We start from the raw sequence: 21,125 nt of genomic DNA, 5'->3' as shown, positions 1-21,125 counted from the left end.
CGGTCCCTTTAAATGTCTGTGCACGCGCGGTATTCCTTGCAGATTACCGCACACATTAGCGGTAGGGGCTGATAGGAGGAGATTACAGAGATAGGGAGGGAGGGCGAGGGCCATAGAGGGATTGGAAAACAAGGGTTGTTCCCTCCTGGTAGTGGCACGGACACAATGACAACGGGGGCTATCGACTGATCACGGCAAACAATCGCCGACAATCAGGCTACGGCAGACCCAGCTTAGGGCCGAGACAGCGGAAGGCGCGGCCGCCAAGACGAGCGAGGTGCGACCTTTTGGGTCCTCGGCTGCGTAGGCAGCCACGCTGAATCGGGGAAACCCACCTCCGTCTCCACTTTCTTCCGTTCCTCCAGGTCCAGTCGATCCTGGTCGGCCTTCTGGTCCCGGTTGAATTTCTCCAGCTCCTGAGCCAGGGTGGCTGCGCGCTTGCTGGCTTCTTCTTTCAAACGATGGTATTTCTTCACCTAAAAAAAAAATCCGGGGGTTGGGGAGAGAAAAACACAGGCGTCACGGAGATGGGTCGCCAATTCCGATCGCCGCTCAATCGAGACTCTGCTGCCCATCATAACATTTGTAAAAAAAAATTAACTATCGCGCGAAAAGGAAGCCAGTCAATTCCTGCAATTTTTTTTTTATTCGTTTATGGGATGTGGGCAAGGCCCGGCATTTATTGCCCATCCCTAGTCGCCCTTGAGAAGGTGGCGGTGAGCCGCCTTCTTGAACCGCTGCAGTCCCGTGTGGTGAAGGTGCTCCCACAGCGCTGTTAGGGAGGGAGTTCCAGGATTTTGACCCAGCGACGATGAAGGAACGGCCCGATATATTTCCAAGTCGGGATGGTGTGTGTGACTCGGAGGGGAACTTGGAGGTGGCGGTGTTCCCATGTGCCTGCTGCCCTTGTCCTTCTAGGTGGAAGAGGTGGCGGGTTTGGGAGGTGCTGCCGAAGAAGCCTTGGCGAGTTGCTGCAGTGCATCTTGTAGATGGTCCACACTGCAGCCACGGTGCGCCGGTGGTGGAGAGAGTGAATGTTTAAGGTGGTGGATGGGGTGCTGATCAAGCGGGCTGCTTTGTCCTGGATGGTGTCGAGCTTCTCGAGTGTTGTTGGAGCTGCAACTCATCCAGGCAAGTGGAGAGTATGCCATCAGACTGATACCTGGGATGGCAGGAATGACGTATGAGGAGAGATTGGGTCGATTGGGCTTATACTCGCTGGAGTTTAGAAGAATGAGAGGGGATCTCATTGAAACTTATAAAATTCTGACAGGACTAGACAGACTAGATGCAGGAAGGATGTTCCCGATGGCCGGGGAGTCCAGAACCAGAGGTCACAGTCTAAGGATAAGGGGTAAGCCATTTAGGACAGAGATGAGGAGGAATTTCTTCACCCAGAGAGTGGTGAACCTGTGGAATTCTCTACCACAGAAGGCAGTAGAGGCCAATTCATTAAATATATTCAAGAAGGAGTTGGATATATTTCTTAAGGCTAAAGGGATCAAGGGATATGGGGAGAAGGCAGGGACAGGGTACTGAGTTTGGATGATCAGCCATGATCTCATTGAATGGCCGACTCCTGCTCCTATCTTCTATGTTTCTATGGGTCGCGTTAACTAACTCTACAGGTCTAATTTCTGTAAATTGGGACTTCCCGGGGTCAGCGAGAGTGCAATTGCTTCTCTTTAGGCTGGCGGATGCCTGGAAATTGCTGGCTGCTCCCCCCAAGCAGGAAACGACTGGCGCCAACTTGCCTGAAGGATCGGCACGAATTGCAACCACGCCAATTCCTCTCCACCAGCTCGCCCTCACCTGGTTCTCCTCGAGCTGCAGGTCGCGGCCCTGGCTCTGGCTCTCCTCCTCCATGCGCTCCTCGAACTCCTGCCGGGCTTTCTCCACCGACAGCATCTCCTGCTCCAGCTCGTCCATGTCCGCCTTGCGCTTCTGGTACTGCTTCTGCGCGTTCTGCATCGACTTCTTGGCGGACTCCAGTTTCTTGATCTTGTGCGAGGTGTTCTCCTTGGCCTTGATGTACTGCGGCCGCTTCTGGTTCAGTTCCGCGTCCTTCTCCCTGAAGGTGGAAAGAGTAAGCCAACCAGGCGATTAATGTTCAAAACGCCCCACCCACGCGAGGGCCTCGTCTTTCATTCTTAAAACGCGTGAAGTGCTCCTGCAAATTGTGACTTCCTGAGGTCAGCGAGAGTGCAATTGTTTCTCTTTAGATTGGCGGATGCTGGGAAATTGCTCCCTCTCTCCCCCCACCACCCCAAGTCGGAAATAACTGGCGCTAACTTCCCTGAAGGGTCAACACAAATTACTATCCCGCCACACTGCTCCACCAAGCCCCTCTACACTCAGCCATGGTGAGGTGCAATACCCAAGGTAAATGATGCCTGGCTGTTCGACCATGATGGAGGCATCACAACCGGGGCTAATCGGTCTTCCCTGGACATTCATAAGTATAAGAGTATATTCAAGAAGGAGTTCGATATATTTCTTAAAGCTAAAGGGATCAAGGGATATGGGGAGAAAGCAGGGACCGGGTACTGAGTTTGGATGATCAGCCATGATCTCATTGAATGGCGGAGCAGGCTCGATTGGCCGACTCCTGCTCCTATCTTCTATGTTTCTATGCACGTTCCACTGGATAGCAGGAACCCTGGCTGGTTCCAGAAGACACTGAGAGCAACTGGAATGCTCCTTTTGCCGCTCCGCACAGACCAGGAGCGGAACCCAATACCACCGCCCCAGTCTGTACTGGTCAGCTGCACGTCACCTACACGGCCGACATCACTTGCACTGAATTGACCCAGGGTGACCTTTTAGTTTGCGCTCTCGCCTCAGACGGTCGTGGGTTCGATCACCGCTCCAGGGGTCTTGAGCCCCATAATCCAGGCCAACACTCCCAGTGCAGTGCTCAGGGAGCTCAGCACTGTCGGAGGGTCAGGGCTGAGGGAGCGCCGCACTGTCGGGGGGGCAGTACTGAGGGAGCGCCGCACTATCGGAGGGGCGGCACTGAGGGAGCGCCGCACTGTCGGAGGGGCGGTACTGAGAGAGCGCCGCACTGTCGGAGGGCCGGTACTGAGGGAGTGCTGCACTGTCGGAGGGGCGGTACTGAGGGAGCGCCGCACTGTCGGGGGGGCAGTACTGAGGGAGCGCCGCACTATCGGAGGGGCGGCACTGAGGGAGCGCCGCACTGTCGGATGGGCAGTACTGAGGGAGTGCCGCACTGTCGGAGGGGCGGCACTGAGGGAGCGCCGCACTGTCGGAGGGCCGGTACTGAGGGAGCGCCGCACTGTCAGAGGGGTGGTACTGAGGGAGCGCCGTACTGTCGGACGGGCGGTACTGAGGGAGCGCCGCACTGTCGGACGGGCAGTACTGAGGGAGCGCCGCACTGTCGGACGGGCGGTACTGAGGGAGCGCCGCACTGTCGGACGGGCGGTACTGAGGGAGCGCCGCACTGTCGGACGGGCGGTACTGAGGGAGCGCCGCACTGTCGGACGGGCAGTACTGAGGGAGCGCCGCACTGTCGGACGGGCAGTACTGAGGGAGCGCCGCACTGTCGGAGGGGCGGTACTGAGGGAGCGCCGCACTGTCGGACGGGCAGTACTGAGGGAGCGCCGCACTGTCGGACGGGCAGTACTGAGGGAGCGCCGCACTGTCGGACGGGCAGTACTGAGGGAGCGCCGCACTGTCGGAGGGGCGGTACTGAGGGAGCGCCGTACTGTCGGTACTGAGGGAGCGCCGCACTGTCGGACGGGCGGTACTGAGGGAGTGCTGCACTGTCGGAGCGGCGGTAATGAGGGAGCGCCGCACTGTCGGAGGGGCGGTAATGAGGGAGCGCCGCACTGTCGGAGGGGCGGTAATGAGGGAGCGCCGCACTGTCAGAGGAGCAGTACTGAATGAGTGTTGCACTGTCAGAGGTGCAGTCTTTCAGATGAGACGTAAAACCGAGACCCCGTCAGACCTCTCGGGTGGATGTAAAAGATCCCACAGCCACTATTGCAAGAAGAGCAGGGGGGAGTTCTCCCCGGTGTCCTGGGGCCAATATTTATCCCTCAACCAGCATCACTGAAACAGATGATCTGGTCATTATCACATTGCTGTTTGTGGGAGCTTGCTGTGCGTAATGTAGGAAACACGGCAGCCAAATTACAACAGTGACCACACTTCATATATACTTCGTTTGACTGTGGAGCGCTTTGGGACGTCCTGAGGTTGTGAAAGGCGCGATAGAACTGCAAGTCCTTTGCTTAAGCCACTAATACTGGGAGAGTGTCCTGTTTACGTCCCGCCATTCCCGACCCCCACACAGCCAGCCGCTCGGAAGGCAAGGGGCCGCCACCTACTTGATATCTTTCTCGATCTGCTGCTGCTCCCTCGTCAGTTTGCCCACTTCCTTCTTCTGCACCTTCATCTCCTCCTCCACCTTGTCCATGCGCTTCTTGTCCTTGTCGATCTCCCTGTTGCGGGAAGCCAGGTCCTTGCTCAGCCGCTCGATCTCCGACTCATTGTGGAAGAGTTTGAAGAGCTGCAACTGCACCTGTGCCCGGACCAGCTCGTCCTTCAGACGCTGGTAACGTTCCGCCTGAGGGGGGGGGGGGGGAGGAAGAGCAGAACAGGTGAGGAACAACGAAAGGCCCCCCCAAGGCCGGAGAACCCTTTCGACTTGGGTGTCAGCCGCAGCTCAGTGGATCTCACTCTGGCCTCAGTCAGAAGCTCGTGTGTTCCAGAGACTCGAGCCCCATAATCCAGGCCAACACACCCCCAGTACCAGTGCTGAGGGAGCGCCGCACTGTCGGAGGGGCGGTGCTGAGGGAGCGCCGCACTGTCGGAGGGGCGGTACTGAGGGAGCGCCGCACTGTCGGAGGGGCGGTACTGAGGGAGCGCCGCACTGTCGGAGGGGCGGTACTGAGGGAGCGCCGCACTGTCGGAGGGGCGGTACTGAGGGAGCGCCGCACTGTCGGAGGGGCGGTACTGAGGGAGCGCCGCACTGTCGGAGGGGCGGTACTGAGGGAGCGCCGCACTGTCGGAGGGGCGGTACTGAGGGAGCGCCGCACTGTCGGAGGGGCGGTACTGAGGGAGCGCCGCACTGTCGGAGGGGCGGTACCGAGGGAGCGCCGCACTGTCGGAGGGGCGGTGCCGAGGGAGCGCCGCACTGTCGGAGGGGCGGTGCCGAGGGAGCGCCGCACTGTCGGAGGGGCGGTACCGAGGGAGCGCCGCACTGTCGGAGGGTCGGTGCTGAGGGAGCGCCGCACTGTCGGAGGATCGGTGCTGAGGGAGCGCCGCACTGTCGGAGGGGCGGTACCGAGGGAGCGCCGCACTGTCGGAGGGGCGGTACTGAGGGAGCGCCGCACTGTCGGAGGGGCGGTGCCGAGGGAGCGCCGCACTGTCGGAGGGGCGGTGCCGAGGGAGCGCCGCACTGTCGGAGGGGCGGTACTGAGGGAGCGCCGCACTGTCGGAGGGGCGGTACTGAGGGAGCGCCGCACTGTCGGAGGATCGGTGCCGAGGGAGCGCCGCACTGTCGGAGGGGCGGTACCGAGGGAGCGCCGCACTGTCGGAGGGGCGGTACTGAGGGAGCGCCGCACTGTCGGAGGGGCGGTGCCGAGGGAGCGCCGCACTGTCGGAGGGGCGGTGCCGAGGGAGCGCCGCACTGTCGGAGGGGCGGTACTGAGGGAGCGCCGCACTGTCGGAGGGGCGGTACTGAGGGAGCGCCGCACTGTCGGAGGGGCGGTACTGAGGGAGCGCCGCACTGTCGGGGGGGCGGTACTGAGGGAGCGCCGCACTGTCGGAGGGGCGGTACTGAGGGAGCGCCGCACTGTCGGAGGGGCGGTACTGAGGGAGCGCCGCACTGTCGGAGGGGCGGTACTGAGGGAGCACGGCACTGTCGGAGGGGCAGTACTGAGGGAGTGCCGCACTGTCGGAGGGGCGGTACTGAGGGAGCACGGCACTGTCGGAGGGGCAGTACTGAGGGAGCGCCGCACTGTCGGAGGGGTGGTACTGAGGGAGCGCCGCACTGTCGGAGGGGCAGTACTGAGGGAGCACGGCACTGTCGGAGGGGCAGTACTGAGGCAGCGCCGCACTGTCGGAGGGGCGGTACTGAGGGAGCGCCGCACTGTTGGAGGGGCAGTACTGAGGGAGCACGGCACTGTCGGAGGGGAGTCACAAGTCGGCCCAGAGCAGGGTAGGGATGGCAGGTCCCCGTCCCTGATGGACTGGAGTGTACCAGTTGGGCTTTTACAACAACCCGATGGCGTTGATGGCCTTTTTCCCTGGTGCCGGAGTGAGCTGAATTTTACAGCTTGCCATGGTGGAATCTGAACTCTCCCCCTCAGGGTTGCTAGCCCAACTGCTTTCAGGAAGAGTGGGATGAGGGGAGGAAGAAGGTTAGGGCAGTACAGTACTTCATTACCCAGCGAGCGGCGAGAATGTGGATCGCGCTACCACAGGGAGTGGTTGAGGCGAATAGCAGAGATACATTTAAGGAGAAGCTGGATAAACACGAGGGAGAAAGGAATAGAGGGATATGGTGATGGGGTGAGATGAAAGAGGGGTGGGAGGAGGTTGGTGTGCAGCAGAAACCCCGGCACGGGCCAGATGGGCCGAATGGCCCATTTCTGTGTATAAATAGCCCCTCACACAAACACCAGACCATCTGCTCCGGAGAACAGTCACCTCGCTCTCGACCTACCTCCTCCTTCTCCTGCTTGGCCTCCTTGCGCTCCGCCGCGATGTTCTTCTTCCGGTGGTAGTTGAATTGGGTGTCCTCCTCCGCCTTCACCATCTCCTTCTTCCGCTTGTCGTACTCCAGAGCCAGCTCGCCCGAGCGGCTGATCTCCTCGAAGAGCGCGGTCCGCTCCTTGGGGTTCTTCATGGCAATCGACTCCACCGCGCCCTGCGAACCCCACAACACCTCAGTTACCTCCGGCGTGCGTGCAATCCTCTTGGAGGTCACAATTGCCCGATGGTGTAAGGGTTAGAAGGTCGCCGTCGAAGCACCAGGGAGACCCCAGTTCCATCAACAACAACATGCATTTATCCAGCGCCTTGAACGTGGTAAAAGGTCCCAAGGCGCTACACAGGAGTAGCGGGCCTTGGTGAGACCACACCTTGAGTATTGTGTGCAGTTTTGGTCACCTTATCTGAGGAAGGATGTTCTTGCCATGGAGGGAGTGCAGCGAAGATTCACCAGGCTGATACCTGGGATGGCAGGAATGACGTATGAGGAGAGATTGGGTCGATTGGGCTTGTACTCGCTGGAGTTTAGAAGAATGAGAGGGGATCTCATTGAAACTTATAAAATTCTCACAGGACTAGATGCAGGAAGGATGTTCCCGATGGCGGGGGAGTCCAGAACCAGGGGTCACAGTCTAAGGATAAGGGGTAAGCCATTTAGGACAGAGATGAGGAGGAATTTCTTCACCCAGAGAGTGGTGAACCTGTGGAATTCTCTACCACAGAAGGCAGTTGAGGCCAATTCATTAAATATATTCAAGAAGGAGTTCGATATATTTCTTAAGGCTAAAGGGATCAAGGGATATGGGGAGAAAGCAGGGACATGGTACTGAATTTGGATGATCAGCCATGATCTCGTTAAATGGCGGAGCAGGCTCGAGGGGCCGAATGGCCGACTCCTGCTCCTATCTTCTATGTTTCTATGTTAAATATATTCAGTGACTTGGCCTCCACGGCCTTCTGTGGTAGAGAATTCCACAGGTTCACCACTCTCTGAGTGAAGACATTTCTCCTCATCTCAGTCCTAAATGTCCTACCCCGTATCCTGAGACTGTGACCCCTCGTTCTAGACCCCCCCCCAGCCAGGGGAAACATCCTCCCTGCATCCAGTCTGTCTAGCCCCGTCAGAATTTTACACATTTCAATCAAATCCCCTCTCATTCTTCTAAACTCTAGTGAATACAGGCCTAGTCGACCCAATCTCTCCTCATACGACAGTCCTGCCCATCCCAGGAATCAGTCTGGTGAACCTTCGCTGCACTCCCTCTATGGCAAGTATATCCTTTCTTAGAAGTTGGGAGCGAGTTAGGACACGGGCAGCAGAGATTTAGACGAACCAATGTATAGGGAGGGTGGAAAATGGGAGGTCGGCCAGGCTAAAGAGGAGGGGGGAGTGTGGGGGAAGTGAGCCACATGGAATGCAGTGGGGAAAGAGTTAAACCGACATCGCTGGCAGTTTCACTGCATGGTGTAAGAAAAACAATAATCTAATAGGCCTTTGCAGTAGTAAGCTTTTTCTAAGTTGCTGAACTGGCAGTTGAGATAACCTAGCCGGACGTGGAAACCATAAGAGGCCTAAGAGGATGTAAGTTCGGTTCTGGCAGGAAAGTAAAACAATGAGTTGGAAGTAAAAGAGGCCGAGAGAGGCAGGAAAGGAGGACAATGAGTCGGAAGTAAAAGAGGCCGAGAGAGGCAGGAAAGGAGGACAATGAGTCGGAAGTAAAAGAGGCCGAGAGAGGCAGGAAAGGAGGACAATGAGTCGGAAGTAAAAGAGGCCGAGAGGGGCAGGAAAGGAGGACAATGAGTCGGAAGTAAAAGAGGCCGAGAGAGGCAGGAAAGGAGGACAATGAGGCAGAAGTACAATGTTGATGAGACCCCATCTGGCATAAACAAAGGTCATAGGTGCAACAACAGCTTGAGGGATAACAGACATATACTTTTCCGATAATAAAGGCGGCACTTTAACGTTACGCGGCATAGGCAACCAATCAGTGAAGATGCATGCGGGCCAAGGTCCAATCAGGTGGCAGGAATGAATTTTGAATGAGCTGGACATGTGTGTTGGAGTATATAAAAATGTAGTGTCTGCTGTAACAATTTGGAGAAGTCTGGCTAAGACAGAGCAGACGGTCTCCCCACCGGTACAATAAAGACAACTTGACTATCGATCTGAAAACCTTGTGTCGACCGTTGGTTTAAAATACTCCACAAGGAACATCAGACGACGGGCTCGACCACCCCACTGTCCATTCGCCCCCTCCCTCCAGACACTCGTGGAGATTGAACACTTCCAGAAGGAAACGGTGGGCAATTGAACCAGCCCCAATCAACGCCTTCAGGGGAGGGGAGGAGAAAAACTTTAAAGGGGCGAGGGGAGTAGGGAAAATAATCCGGTCAGGCGGCAGTGTTACCTGAAAGACCAAGAAGTTTCGGGCTTTGATGAGAATTCCCAGCTTCTCCAGCTGCTCGCTGTATTCCTGTAACGGCACCACCTTGGTGTTGATCCTGTACTCCGAGGAACCACCTGAAAAGTTACACAGAATTAATCCCCCAACAACTTTGAAATCCTTGTCGTTCTGAACAAATGCCTCCCTGGCCTTGCCCCGCCCCAGCGTATCTCTGTGGGTCTCTCGCTCGCCTCAGTCAGAAGGTCGTGGGTTCGAGCCCCCACTCCAGAGACTCGAGTCACATAATCCAGACCCGACACTCCCACGGTGTCAATACTGAGGGACGCTGCACTGTCGGAGGGGCGGTACTGAGGGAGCGCCGCACTGTGGGAGCGCCACACTGTCGGAGGGGCGGTACTGAGGGAGCGTCGCACTGTCGGAGGGGCGGTACTGAGGGAGCGCCGCACTGTCGGAGGGGCGGTACTGAGGGAGCGCCGCACTGTCGGAGGGCCGCACTGTCATTTTCCATTTCCCAGGCCTGTGCCCGCTGAACGAGTGAGCCATATCAGTGCCAATTTGAAGCTATTTTGTCCCACGTGCACACACTATGTTGACACATGCTCCACACTGATCTCACACAGGACCCTTCCACACTATAGGCGCAAGAACCTTTCATCTCATAACTAAGGGTTTTAAATAGGGAGGAACTGTTGCCAGTGGCAGGAGGGTCGGTAACCAGAGGACACAGATTGAAGATAATCGGCAAAAGAACCAGAGGGGAGATGAGGAGAATGTTTTTTACGCAGCGAGTTGTTGTGATCTGGAATGCGCTGCCTGAAAGGGCAGTGGGAGCAGATTCAATAGTGACTTTCAAAAGGGGAATTGGAGAAATACTTGAAGAGGAATAAATTGCAGGGCTGTGGGGAAAGAGCAGGGGGGAGTGGGACTGATTGGAGAGCTCGTTCAAAGAGCCGGCACAGGCACGACGGGCCGAATGGCCTCCTCCTGTGCTGGATGATTCGATCCCAGCCATTCTGCCTGGCTCTGAACGAGGCCCAGGGTCTATCTAACCTGACGCACGAGCCAATCTCGGAACAGGCCGCTCCCGTCGCCCGCCACTCACCCACGATAATCCTGGTGAAGACCTTGTCATCGCCGCTGTCCTCCGCGTACACCATGCTGACCATCGCGCGGTTGGCAGCCGGTTTGCCCACCGGGGCACCGTGGATCAGGTCTTTCAGCGTCTTCACCCGCAGATTGCTGGTCTTCTCCGCCAGCACGAAGCTGATGGCGTCCATGAGATTGGATTTGCCTGGGCGAGAAGGACACAGAATTTAAGCCAGCGTCGAACGGGACAGACTGAACAGGCTGGGGCCCTTTTCTCTGGAAGAGAGAGAAGGCTGAGGGGGGTGACCCGAGAGAGGTCTTTAAAATTATGAAGGGTTTCGATAGGGTAGACGTAGAGAAGATGTTTCCACTCGTGGGGGGAGACCAGAGCTAGGGGCCATCGATAGAAAAGTCACTAACACACACACACATGGCGACACACGCACGGCGACGCACTCGCGACAGACAGCGACGGACACACACACACAAAGACAGCGACGGACACACACACACAAAGACAGCGACGGACACACACACACAAAGACAGCGACGGACACACACACACACAAAGACAGCGACGGACACACACACACACAAAGACAGCGACGGACACACACACACACAAAGACAGCGACGGACACACACACACAAAGACAGCGACGGACACACACACACAAAGACAGCGACGGACACACACACACAAAGACAGCGACGGACACACAAAGACAGCGACGGACACACAAAGACAGCGACGGACACACAAAGACAGCGACGGACACACAAAGACAGCGAGACACACACAAAGACAGCGAGACACACACAAAGACAGCGAGACACACACAAAGACAGCGAGACACACACAAAGACAGCGAGACACACACAAAGACAGCGAGACACACACAAAGACAGCGAGACACACACAAAGACAGCGAGACACACACAAAGACAGCGAGACACACACAAAGACAGCGAGACACACACAAAGACAGCGAGACACACACAAAGACAGCGAGACACACACAAAGACAGCGAGACACACACAAAGACAGCGAGACACACACAAAGACAGCGAGACACACACAAAGACAGCGAGACACACACAAAGACAGCGAGACACACACAAAGACAGCGACACACACACAAAGACAGCGACACACACACAAAGACAGCGACACACACACAAAGACAGCGACACACACACAAAGACAGCGACACACACACAAAGACAGCGACACACACACAAAGACAGCGACACACACACAAAGACAGCGACACACACACAAAGACAGCGACACACACACAAAGACAGCGACACACACACAAAGACAGCGACACACACACAAAGACAGCGACACACACACAAAGACAGCGACACACACACAAAGACAGCGACACACACACAAAGACAGCGACACACACACAAAGACAGCGACACACACACAAAGACAGCGACACACACACAAAGACAGCGACACACACACAAAGACAGCGACACACACACAAAGACAGCGACACACACACAAAGACAGCGACACACACACAAAGACAGCGACACACACACAAAGACAGCGACACACACACAAAGACAGCGACACACACACAAAGACAGCGACACACACACAAAGACAGCGACACACACACAAAGACAGCGACACACACACAAAGACAGCGACACACACACAAAGACAGCGACACACACACAAAGACAGCGACACACACACAAAGACAGCGACACACACACAAAGACAGCGACACACACACAAAGACAGCGACACACACACAAAGACAGCGACACACACACAAAGACAGCGACACACACACAAAGACAGCGACACACACACAAAGACAGCGACACACACACAAAGACAGCGACACACACACAAAGACAGCGACACACACACACACACAAAGACAGCGACACACACACACACACAAAGACAGCGACACACACACACAAAGACAGCGACACACACAAAGACAGCGACACACACACAAAGACAGCGACACACACACAAAGACAGCGACACACACACAAAGACAGCGACACACACACAAAGACAGCGACACACACACAAAGACAGCGACACACACACAAAGACAGCGACACACACACACAGACAGCGACACACACACACAGACAGCGACACACACACACAGACAGCGACACACACACACAGACAGCGACACACACACACAAAGACAGCGACACACACACACACACAAAGACAGCGACACACACACACACACAAAGACAGCGACACACACACACAAAGACAGCGACACACACACAAAGACAGCGACACACACACACAGACAGCGACACACACACACAAAGACAGCGACACACACACACACAAAGACAGCGACACACACACACACAAAGACAGCGACACACACACACACACAAAGACAGCGACACACACACAAAGACAGCGACACACACACAAAGACAGCGACACACACACAAAGACAGCGACACACACACACAAAGACAGCGACACACACACACACACAAAGACAGCGACACACACACACAAAGACAGCGACACACACACACAAAGACAGCGACACACACACAAAGACAGCGACACACACACAAAGACAGCGACACACACACAAAGACAGCGACACACACACAAAGACAGCGACACACACACAAAGACAGCGACACACACACAAAGACAGCGACACACACACAAAGACAGCGACACACACACAAAGACAGCGACACACACACAAAGACAGCGACACACACACAAAGACAGCGACACACACACAAAGACAGCGACACACACACAAAGACAGCGACACACACACACACACACACAAAGACAGCGACGCACACACACACAAAGACAGCGACGCACACACACACAAAGACAGCGACACACACACACACAAAGACAGCGACACACACACACACAAAGACAGCGACACACACACACACACACACAAAGACAGCGACACACACACACAAAGACAGCGACACACACACACACAAAGACAGCGACACACACACACAAAGACAGCGACACACACACACACACAAAGACAGCGACACACACACAAAGACAGCGACACACACACAAAGACAGCGACACACACACAAAGACAGCGACACACACACACAAAGACAGCGACACACACACACACACAAAGACAGCGACACACACACACAAAGACAGCGACACACACACAAAGACAGCGACACACACACAAAGACAGCGACACACACACAAAGACAGCGACACACACACAAAGACAGCGACACACACACAAAGACAGCGACACACACACAAAGACAGCGACACACACACAAAGACAGCGACACACACACAAAGACAGCGACACACACACAAAGACAGCGACACACACACAAAGACAGCGACACACACACAAAGACAGCGACACACACACAAAGACAGCGACACACACACAAAGACAGCGACACACACACAAAGACAGCGACACACACACAAAGACAGCGACACACACACAAAGACAGCGACACACACACACACACACACAAAGACAGCGACGCACACACACACAAAGACAGCGACACACACACACACAAAGACAGCGACACACACACACACAAAGACAGCGACACACACACACAAAGACAGCGACACACACACACACACACAAAGACAGCGACACACACACACAAAGACAGCGACACACACACACACAAAGACAGCGACACACACACACACAAAGACAGCGACACACACACACAGCGACACACACACACAGCGACACACACACACAGCGACACACACACACAGACAGTGACACACACACAGAGTGACACACACACAGACAGTAACACACACACACAGACAGTAACACACACACACAGACACACAACCACACACACAACAAGTATTTATATAGCGCCCTTAACGTCCCAAGACACTTTACAGGAGTATAAGACAAAAAATTTGACACCGAGCCACATAAGGAGACATTCGGACAGGTGACCAAAAGCTTGGTCAAAGAGGTCGGTTTTAAGGAGCGGCTTAAAGGAGGAGAGAGAGGCGGAGAGGTTTATGGAGGGAATTCCAGAGCTCGGGGCCCAGGCGGCTGAAGGCACGGCCGCCAATGGCGGAGCGATGGAAATCGGGGGGACGTGCGAGAGGCCAGAATTGGAGGAGCGCAGAGATCTCAGGGGGGGTTTGTAGGGCTGGAATATTTAAAATAAAACTTGAATATTTAAAATAACATTTAAAAAAATTAAAATATTTAAAAAATATTTTAAAACATTTAATATAAAAATAACAAAAATATAAATATAAAAAATAACCTTAAATATTTAGAAAATATAGCAACATTTAAAAATAAAGATTAAAATAATTAAAAAATGTAAAAACACTTAAAATATAATAGGTTAAAAAATAGAACATTAAAAATTGTAGAATAAAAAAGCAAGATTTAAAAAACATTTAAAAATTAGAAAATATAACATTTAAAAATAAAGATTTAAAGATAAGATTTTAAAAATGTAAAAAAAATAGAAAATATAAAAAGATTTAAATATAAAACAAATAAATATCAAAAATAACATTAAATATTTAAATATATAACATTTATTAAATAAGATTAAAAAAGTAAAGAAACATTTAAAACATAAAAAAATATAAATAAGATGATTTAAGAACATAAGAAATAGGAGCAGGAGTCGGCCATTCGGCCCCTCGAGCCTGTTCCGCCATTCAATGAGATCACGGCTGATCATCCAGGCTGAACGGCCTCCTCCTGTTCCTAATGTAACAGGCTCGAGGGGCTGAATGGCCTCCTCCTGTTCCTAATGTAACAGGCTCGAGGGGCTGAACGGCCTCCTCCTGTTCCTAATGTAACAGGCTCGAGGGGCTGAACGGCCTCCTCCTGTTCCTAATGTAACAGGCTCGAGGGGCTGAATGGCCTCCTCCTGTTCCTAATGTAACAGGCTCGAGGGGGCTGAACGGCCTCCTCCTGTTCCTAATGTAACAGGCTCGAGGGGGCTGAATGGCCTCCTCCTGTTCCGAATGTAACAGGTTCGAGAGGCCGAACGGCCTCCTCCTGTTCCTAATGTAACAGGTTCGAGGGGCTGAACGGCCTCCTCCTGTTCCTAATGTAACAGGCTCGAGGGGGCTGAATGGCCTCCTCCTGTTCCTAATGTAACAGGCTCGAGGGGCTGAACAGCCTCCTCCTGTTCCTAATGTAACAGGCTCGAGGGGCTGAACGGCCTCCTCCTGTTCCTAATGTAACAGGCTCGAGGGGCTGAACGGCCTCCTCCTGTTCCTAATGTAACAGGCTCGAGGGGGCTGAACGGCCTCCTCCTGTTCCTGTGTAACAGGCTCGAGGGGCTGAACGGCCTCCTCCTGTTCCTAATGTAACAGGCTCGAGGGGGCTGAATGGCCTCCTCCTGTTCCGAATGTAACAGGTTCGAGAGGCCGAACGGCCTCCTCCTGTTCCTAATGTAACAGGTTCGAGGGGCTGAACGGCCTCCTCCTGTTCCTAATGTAACAGGCTCGAGGGGCTGAACGGCCTCCTCCTGTTCCTAATGTAACAGGCTCGAGGGGGCTGAACGGCCTCCTCCTGTTCCTAATGTAACAGGCTCGAGGGGCTGAACGGCCTCCTTCTGTTCCTAATGTAACAGGCTCGAGGGGCTGAACGGCCTCCTCCTGTTCCTAATGTAACAGGCTCGAGGGGCTGAACGGCCTCCTCCAGTTCATAGAAACATAGAAGATAGGAGCAGGAGTCGGCCATTCGGCCCCTCGAGCCTCGAGCCTGTTCCGCCATTTAATGAGATCATGGCTGATCATCCAAACTCAGTACCCTGTCCCTGCCTTCTCCCCATATCCCTTGATCCTTTAGCCTTAAGAAATATATCCAACTCCTTCTTGAATATATTTAATGAATTGGCCTCTACTGCCTTCTGTGGTAGAGAATTCCACAGGTTCACCACTCTCTGGGTGAAGAAATTCCTCCTCATCTCTGTCCTAAATGGCTTACCCCTTATCCTTAGACTGTGACCCCTGGTTCTGGACTCCCCCGCCATCGGGAACATCCTTCCTGCATCTAGTCTTATCGAATGCCTTCTGGAAATCCAAATACACCACATCCACTGGCTCACCCTTGTCCACCCTGCTCATTACCTCCTCAAAGAACTCCAGCAAATTTGTTAAACATGATTTCCCTTTCCGAAAACCATGCTGACTTTGTTTGACTGCAGTATGATTTTCCAAATGCCCCCGCTACTGCTTCCTTAACGAAGGACTCCAGCATTTTCCCCAACGACAGACGTTAGGCTAACTGGATACCTGGGATGGCAGGAATGACGTATGAGGAGAGATTGGGTCGATTGGGCTTGTACTCACTGGAGTTTAGAAGAATGAGAGAGTATCTCATTGAAACTTATAAAATTCTAACAGGACTAGACAGACTGGATGCAGGAAGGATGTTCCCGATGGTCGGGGAGTCCAGAACCAGGGGTCACAGTCTAAGGATAAAGGGGTAAGCCATTTAGGACAGAGATGAGGAGGAATTTCTTCACCCAGAGAGTGGTGAACCTGTGGAATTCTCTACCACACAGGGCAGTTGCCAATTCATTAAATATATTCAAGAAGGAGTTAGATATATTTCTTAAGGCTAAAGGGATCAAGGGATATGGGGAGAAGGCAGGGCCAGGGTACTGAGTTTGGATGATCAGCCATGATCTCATTGAATGGCGGAGCAGGCTCGAAGGGCCGAATGGCCTACTCCTGCTCCTATCTTCTATGTTTCTATGTCTATAGCTTCCTGCCTCCCTCCTTTCTTAAATTAGGGGTGTTATATTAGCAGTTTTCCAATCCGCTGGGACCTCTCCAGAGTCCAGGGAATTTTGGTATATTGCAACCAATGCATCCACCATCTCTGCAGCCACTTCTTTTAAGACCCTGGGATGCAGGCCATCTGGTCCAGGGGACTTGTCCTCTTTTGGTCCCATTATTTTACCGAGTATTATTTCCTCAGTGATAGTCTTTTAGTCCCATTATTTTCCCCAGTACTATTTCCTCAGTGATGGTCTTTAGTCCCATTATTTTCCCCAGTACTATTTCCTCAGTGATGGTCTTTAGTCCCATTATTTTACCCAGTACTATTTCCTTAGTGATGGTCTTTAGTCCCATTATTTTCCCCAGTACTATTTCCTCAGCGATAGTCTTTAGTCCCATTATTTTACCGAGTATTATTTCCTCAGTGATAGTCTTTAGTCCCATTATTTTACCCAGTACTATTTCCTCAGTGATGGTCTTTAGTCCCATTATTTTACCCAGTACTATTTCCTCAGTGATAGTCTTTAGTCCCATTATTTTACCCAGTACTATTTCCTCAGTGATGGTCTTTTAGTCCCATTATTTTACCCAGTACTATTACTACTACCAACTAGGGATCAGGCCATCTTAGACTGGGTATTATGCAATGAGAAAGGATTAATTAGCAATCTTGTTGTGCGAGGCCCCTTGGGTCAGAGCGATCATAATATGATCGAATTCTTCATTAAGATGGAGAGGGAAGTAGTTGACTCAGAGACTAAGGTCCTGAATTTAAATAAAGGGAACTATGATGGTATGAGACGCGAGTTGGGTAGGATTGATTGGGTAATATCACTCAAAGGGTTGACGGTGGATAGGCAATGGCAAACATTCAAAGATCACATGGATGAACTACAGAATTTGTTTATCCCAGTTTGGCATAAAAATAAATCAAGGGAAATTAGGGATAACATAAGATCCAAAGAGAGGGCATATAAATTGGCCAAAAAAAGCAGCAAACCTGAGGATTGGGAGCAGTTTAGGAGTCAGCAAAGGAGGACAAAGGGATTAATTAAGAGGGGAAAAATAGATTATGAAAGTAAGCTTGCAGGAAAATAAAAACTGACTGTAAAAGCTTTTATAGATATGTGAAGAGAAAAAGATTGGTGAAGTCAAGCGTAGGTCCCTTGCAGTCAGAATCAGAGGAATTTATAATGGGGAACAAAGAAATGGCAAACCAATTATACATATTTTGGTTGTCTTCACAAAGGAGGACACAAATAACCTCCCAGAGATGTCGGGGAACACAGGGACTAATGAAGGGGAGGAACTGAAAGAAATCAGTATTTGTAGGGAAATGGTGTTGGGGAAGTTGACGGGATTGAAGGCCGATAAATCCCCAGGGCCTGATAATCTACATCCTAGGGTACTTAAGGAAGTGGCCCTAGAGATAGTAGATGCATTGCTGGTCATCTTCCAGAACTCGATCGACTCTGGAACAGTACCCATGGATTGGAGGGTAGCTAATGTTACCCCACTATTCAAAAAAGGTGGTAGAGAAAAAGCGGGGAATTATAGATCGGTAAGCCTGACATCGGTAGTGGGGAAAATGCTACAGTCCATTATAAAAGATGTAATAGCAGAGCACTTGGAAAGCAGTGACAGGATCGGACAAAGTCAACATGGATTTACAAAAGGTAAATCGTGCTTGACTAATCTACTGGAATTTTTTGAGGATGTAACTGGTAAAATAGATAAGGGAGCACCAGTGGATGTGGTGTATTTGGACTTTCAGAAGACTTTCGATAAGGTCCCGCATAAGAGATTAGCTTGTAAAATTAAGGCACATGGGATTGGGGGCAAGGTATTGACTTGGATAGACAACTGGTTGGCAGATAGAAAGCAAAGAGTTGGAATGCACGGGTCGTTTTCCGAGTGGCAGGCAGTGACTAGTAGGGTACCGCAAGGATCGGTCCTAGGACCCCAGCTGTTCACAATATATATTAATGATCTGGATGAGGGAATTGGATGTAGTATCTCCAAATTTGCAGACGACACAAAGCTGGGTGGGAGGGTATGGTGTGAGGAGGATGTCGTGAAACTCCAGTATGATTTGGACAGGTTAGGTGATTGGGCAGAAACATGGCAAATGCACTATAATGTGGATAAATGTGAGGTTATCCACTTTGGAGGCAAAAACAGGAAGGCAGATTATTATTTGAATGGCAATAGATTGGGAGAAGGGGAAGTGCAAAGAGACCTGGGTGTCCTTGTGCACCAGTCGCTGAAGGTAAGCATGCAGGTGCAGCAGGCGGTTAAGAAGGCAAATGGTATGTTGGCCTTCATAGCAAGAGGGTTCGAGTACAGGAACAAGGATGTCTTGCTGCAGTTGTACAGGGCCTTGGTGAGACCCCACCTTGAGTATTGTGTGCAGTTTTGGTCACCTTATCTGAGGAAGGATGTTCTTGCCATGGAAGGAGTGCAGCGAAGATTCACCAGGCTTATACCTGGGATGGCAGGAATGACGTATGAGGAGAGATTGGGTCAATTGGGCTTGTACTCACTGGAGTTTAGAAGATTGAGAGGGGATCTCATTGAAACTTATAAAATTCTGACAGGACTGGACAGACTAGATGCAGGAAGGATGTTCCCGATGGCGGGGGAGTCCAGAACCAGGGGTCACAGTCTAAGGATAAGGGGTAAGCCATTTAGGACAGAAATGAGGAGGAATTTCTTCACCCAGAGAGTGGTGAATCTGTGGAATTCTCTGCCACAGAAGGCAGTGGAGGCCAATTCATTAAATATATTCAAGAAGGAGTTGGATATATTTCTTAAGGCTAAAGGGATCAAGGGATGTGGGGAGAAAGCAGGGACAGGGTACTGAATTTGGATGCTCAACCATGATCTCATTGAATGGCAGAACAGGCTCGAGGGGCCGAATGGCCTACTCCTGCTCCTATCTTCTATGTTTCTATGTTACTATTTCCTCAGTGATAGTCTTTAGTCCCATTATTTTCCCCAGTACTATTTCCTCAGTGATGGTCTTTAGTCCCATTATTTTCCCCAGTACTATTTCCTCAGAGATGGTCTTTAGTCCCATCCCTTTGATTATCCATTATTGAGATGTTGTTCGTGTCTTCTGCCATAAAAAGTTAACAATTTTTAAAATATAACAAAAACACATTAAAAAATGTAAAGGAAACTTTTTTTAAATGTAATAACATTTTTTTAAATATAAAAAGATTTAAAAAATAAGCTTCAAGCAATATTTAAACATTTAAAGGTCAGATTTTGGTGAAGTGTGGAAGAGGCGCGGCCTAGCAAACCCCCCTCATCCCCGGCCTCGATTTCCGCGCTCCGCCGCACCCACCCACCCGAGCCATTGGGTCCGATGATGGCTGTGAATTTTTTGAAGGGCCCGATGATCTGCCGGCCTTTGTACGACTTGAAGTTCTCGATCTCGATCAGCCGCAGGAAGCCCATGACCTCGGCTCGGCTCAGCTCCGCTCCTACCGAGCAATCCTCCCGCTCGACGGACAACACCGGCCAGCCGCTCTCCCGCCAACCTGGCCTCCTGGGTGTTGTAGTTTCTCTCGCTCCGCCTAACATGGCCGCGGACTGGTGTGTGAACTACAACACCCAGAATGCATCGCCCCTCCCCAGGCGCCGAGTGCGCGTAGTGCGCAGGCGTCAATCGCCTTTGGGGTTATCAGCGATGGGGAGGTTGTAGTTCCTCTCAATCCGCCTCCCATGGATGCGAATAGGAGAGGAAACTACAGCTCCCAGAATGCATACCTCCCCAAGCTTCGAGGGATATGTCATACGCAGGCGTCAAACTGCACCGGGGTTACCGGCGATGGGAGTTGTAGTTCCTCTCGCTCCGTCGACCATTGATGCGGACGGGATGAACTACAGCTCCCAGAATGCAGCCCCACCACCACCCAGGTTTCCAACGCGCATGCGTCAACCTGCACCGGGTAACTGGTTTGGGAAGGACTACATCGCCCAGAATGCAAAGCACCACGCCTGCGCACTCGCATCGGCCCGCCTCCTTCTCACACGCTATTGGTCCGCCCTCCGCCAACCCTGAGCCCTGATTGGTGCAAGCTTACGCCAA

At 52.3% G+C, this 21,125-nt stretch overlaps 1 protein-coding gene across 3 annotated transcripts in view; it reads right to left on the bottom strand.

Annotated features, from left to right (window-relative positions):
- LOC147086678 (structural maintenance of chromosomes protein 1A) overlaps window positions 1–20,583 on the bottom strand; it is a 65,958-nt gene extending 45,375 nt beyond the window's left edge. The window contains exons 1-7 of one of the 3 annotated variants that reach the window (XM_085978812.1): window positions 20,383–20,583; window positions 10,246–10,434; window positions 9,147–9,259; window positions 6,692–6,895; window positions 4,350–4,588; window positions 1,813–2,071; window positions 336–476 (exon numbers count right to left, since the gene is read on the bottom strand). In XM_085978812.1, the coding sequence (XP_085834938.1) occupies window positions 336–476; window positions 1,813–2,071; window positions 4,350–4,588; window positions 6,692–6,895; window positions 9,147–9,259; window positions 10,246–10,434; window positions 20,383–20,491 (1,254 nt within the window). In that variant the 5' untranslated portion in view covers window positions 20,492–20,583. The remainder of the gene's footprint in view (window positions 1–335; window positions 477–1,812; window positions 2,072–4,349; window positions 4,589–6,691; window positions 6,896–9,146; window positions 9,260–10,245; window positions 10,435–20,382) is intronic. The other 2 variants (XM_085978810.1, XM_085978811.1) reach the window with 2 other exon arrangements.
- Between the last annotated feature and the right edge of the window lie 542 nt (window positions 20,584–21,125).

This window comes from Somniosus microcephalus, unplaced genomic scaffold (genome assembly GCF_052327205.1).
Source record: "Somniosus microcephalus isolate GS21.2 unplaced genomic scaffold, FLI_Smic_1.0 unresolved_chr7, whole genome shotgun sequence".
Taxonomy (NCBI): domain Eukaryota; kingdom Metazoa; phylum Chordata; class Chondrichthyes; order Squaliformes; family Somniosidae; genus Somniosus; species Somniosus microcephalus.
The sequence above is the reverse complement of the archived record's forward strand: the minus strand, read 5'-3'. Positions and strand labels throughout refer to the sequence as shown.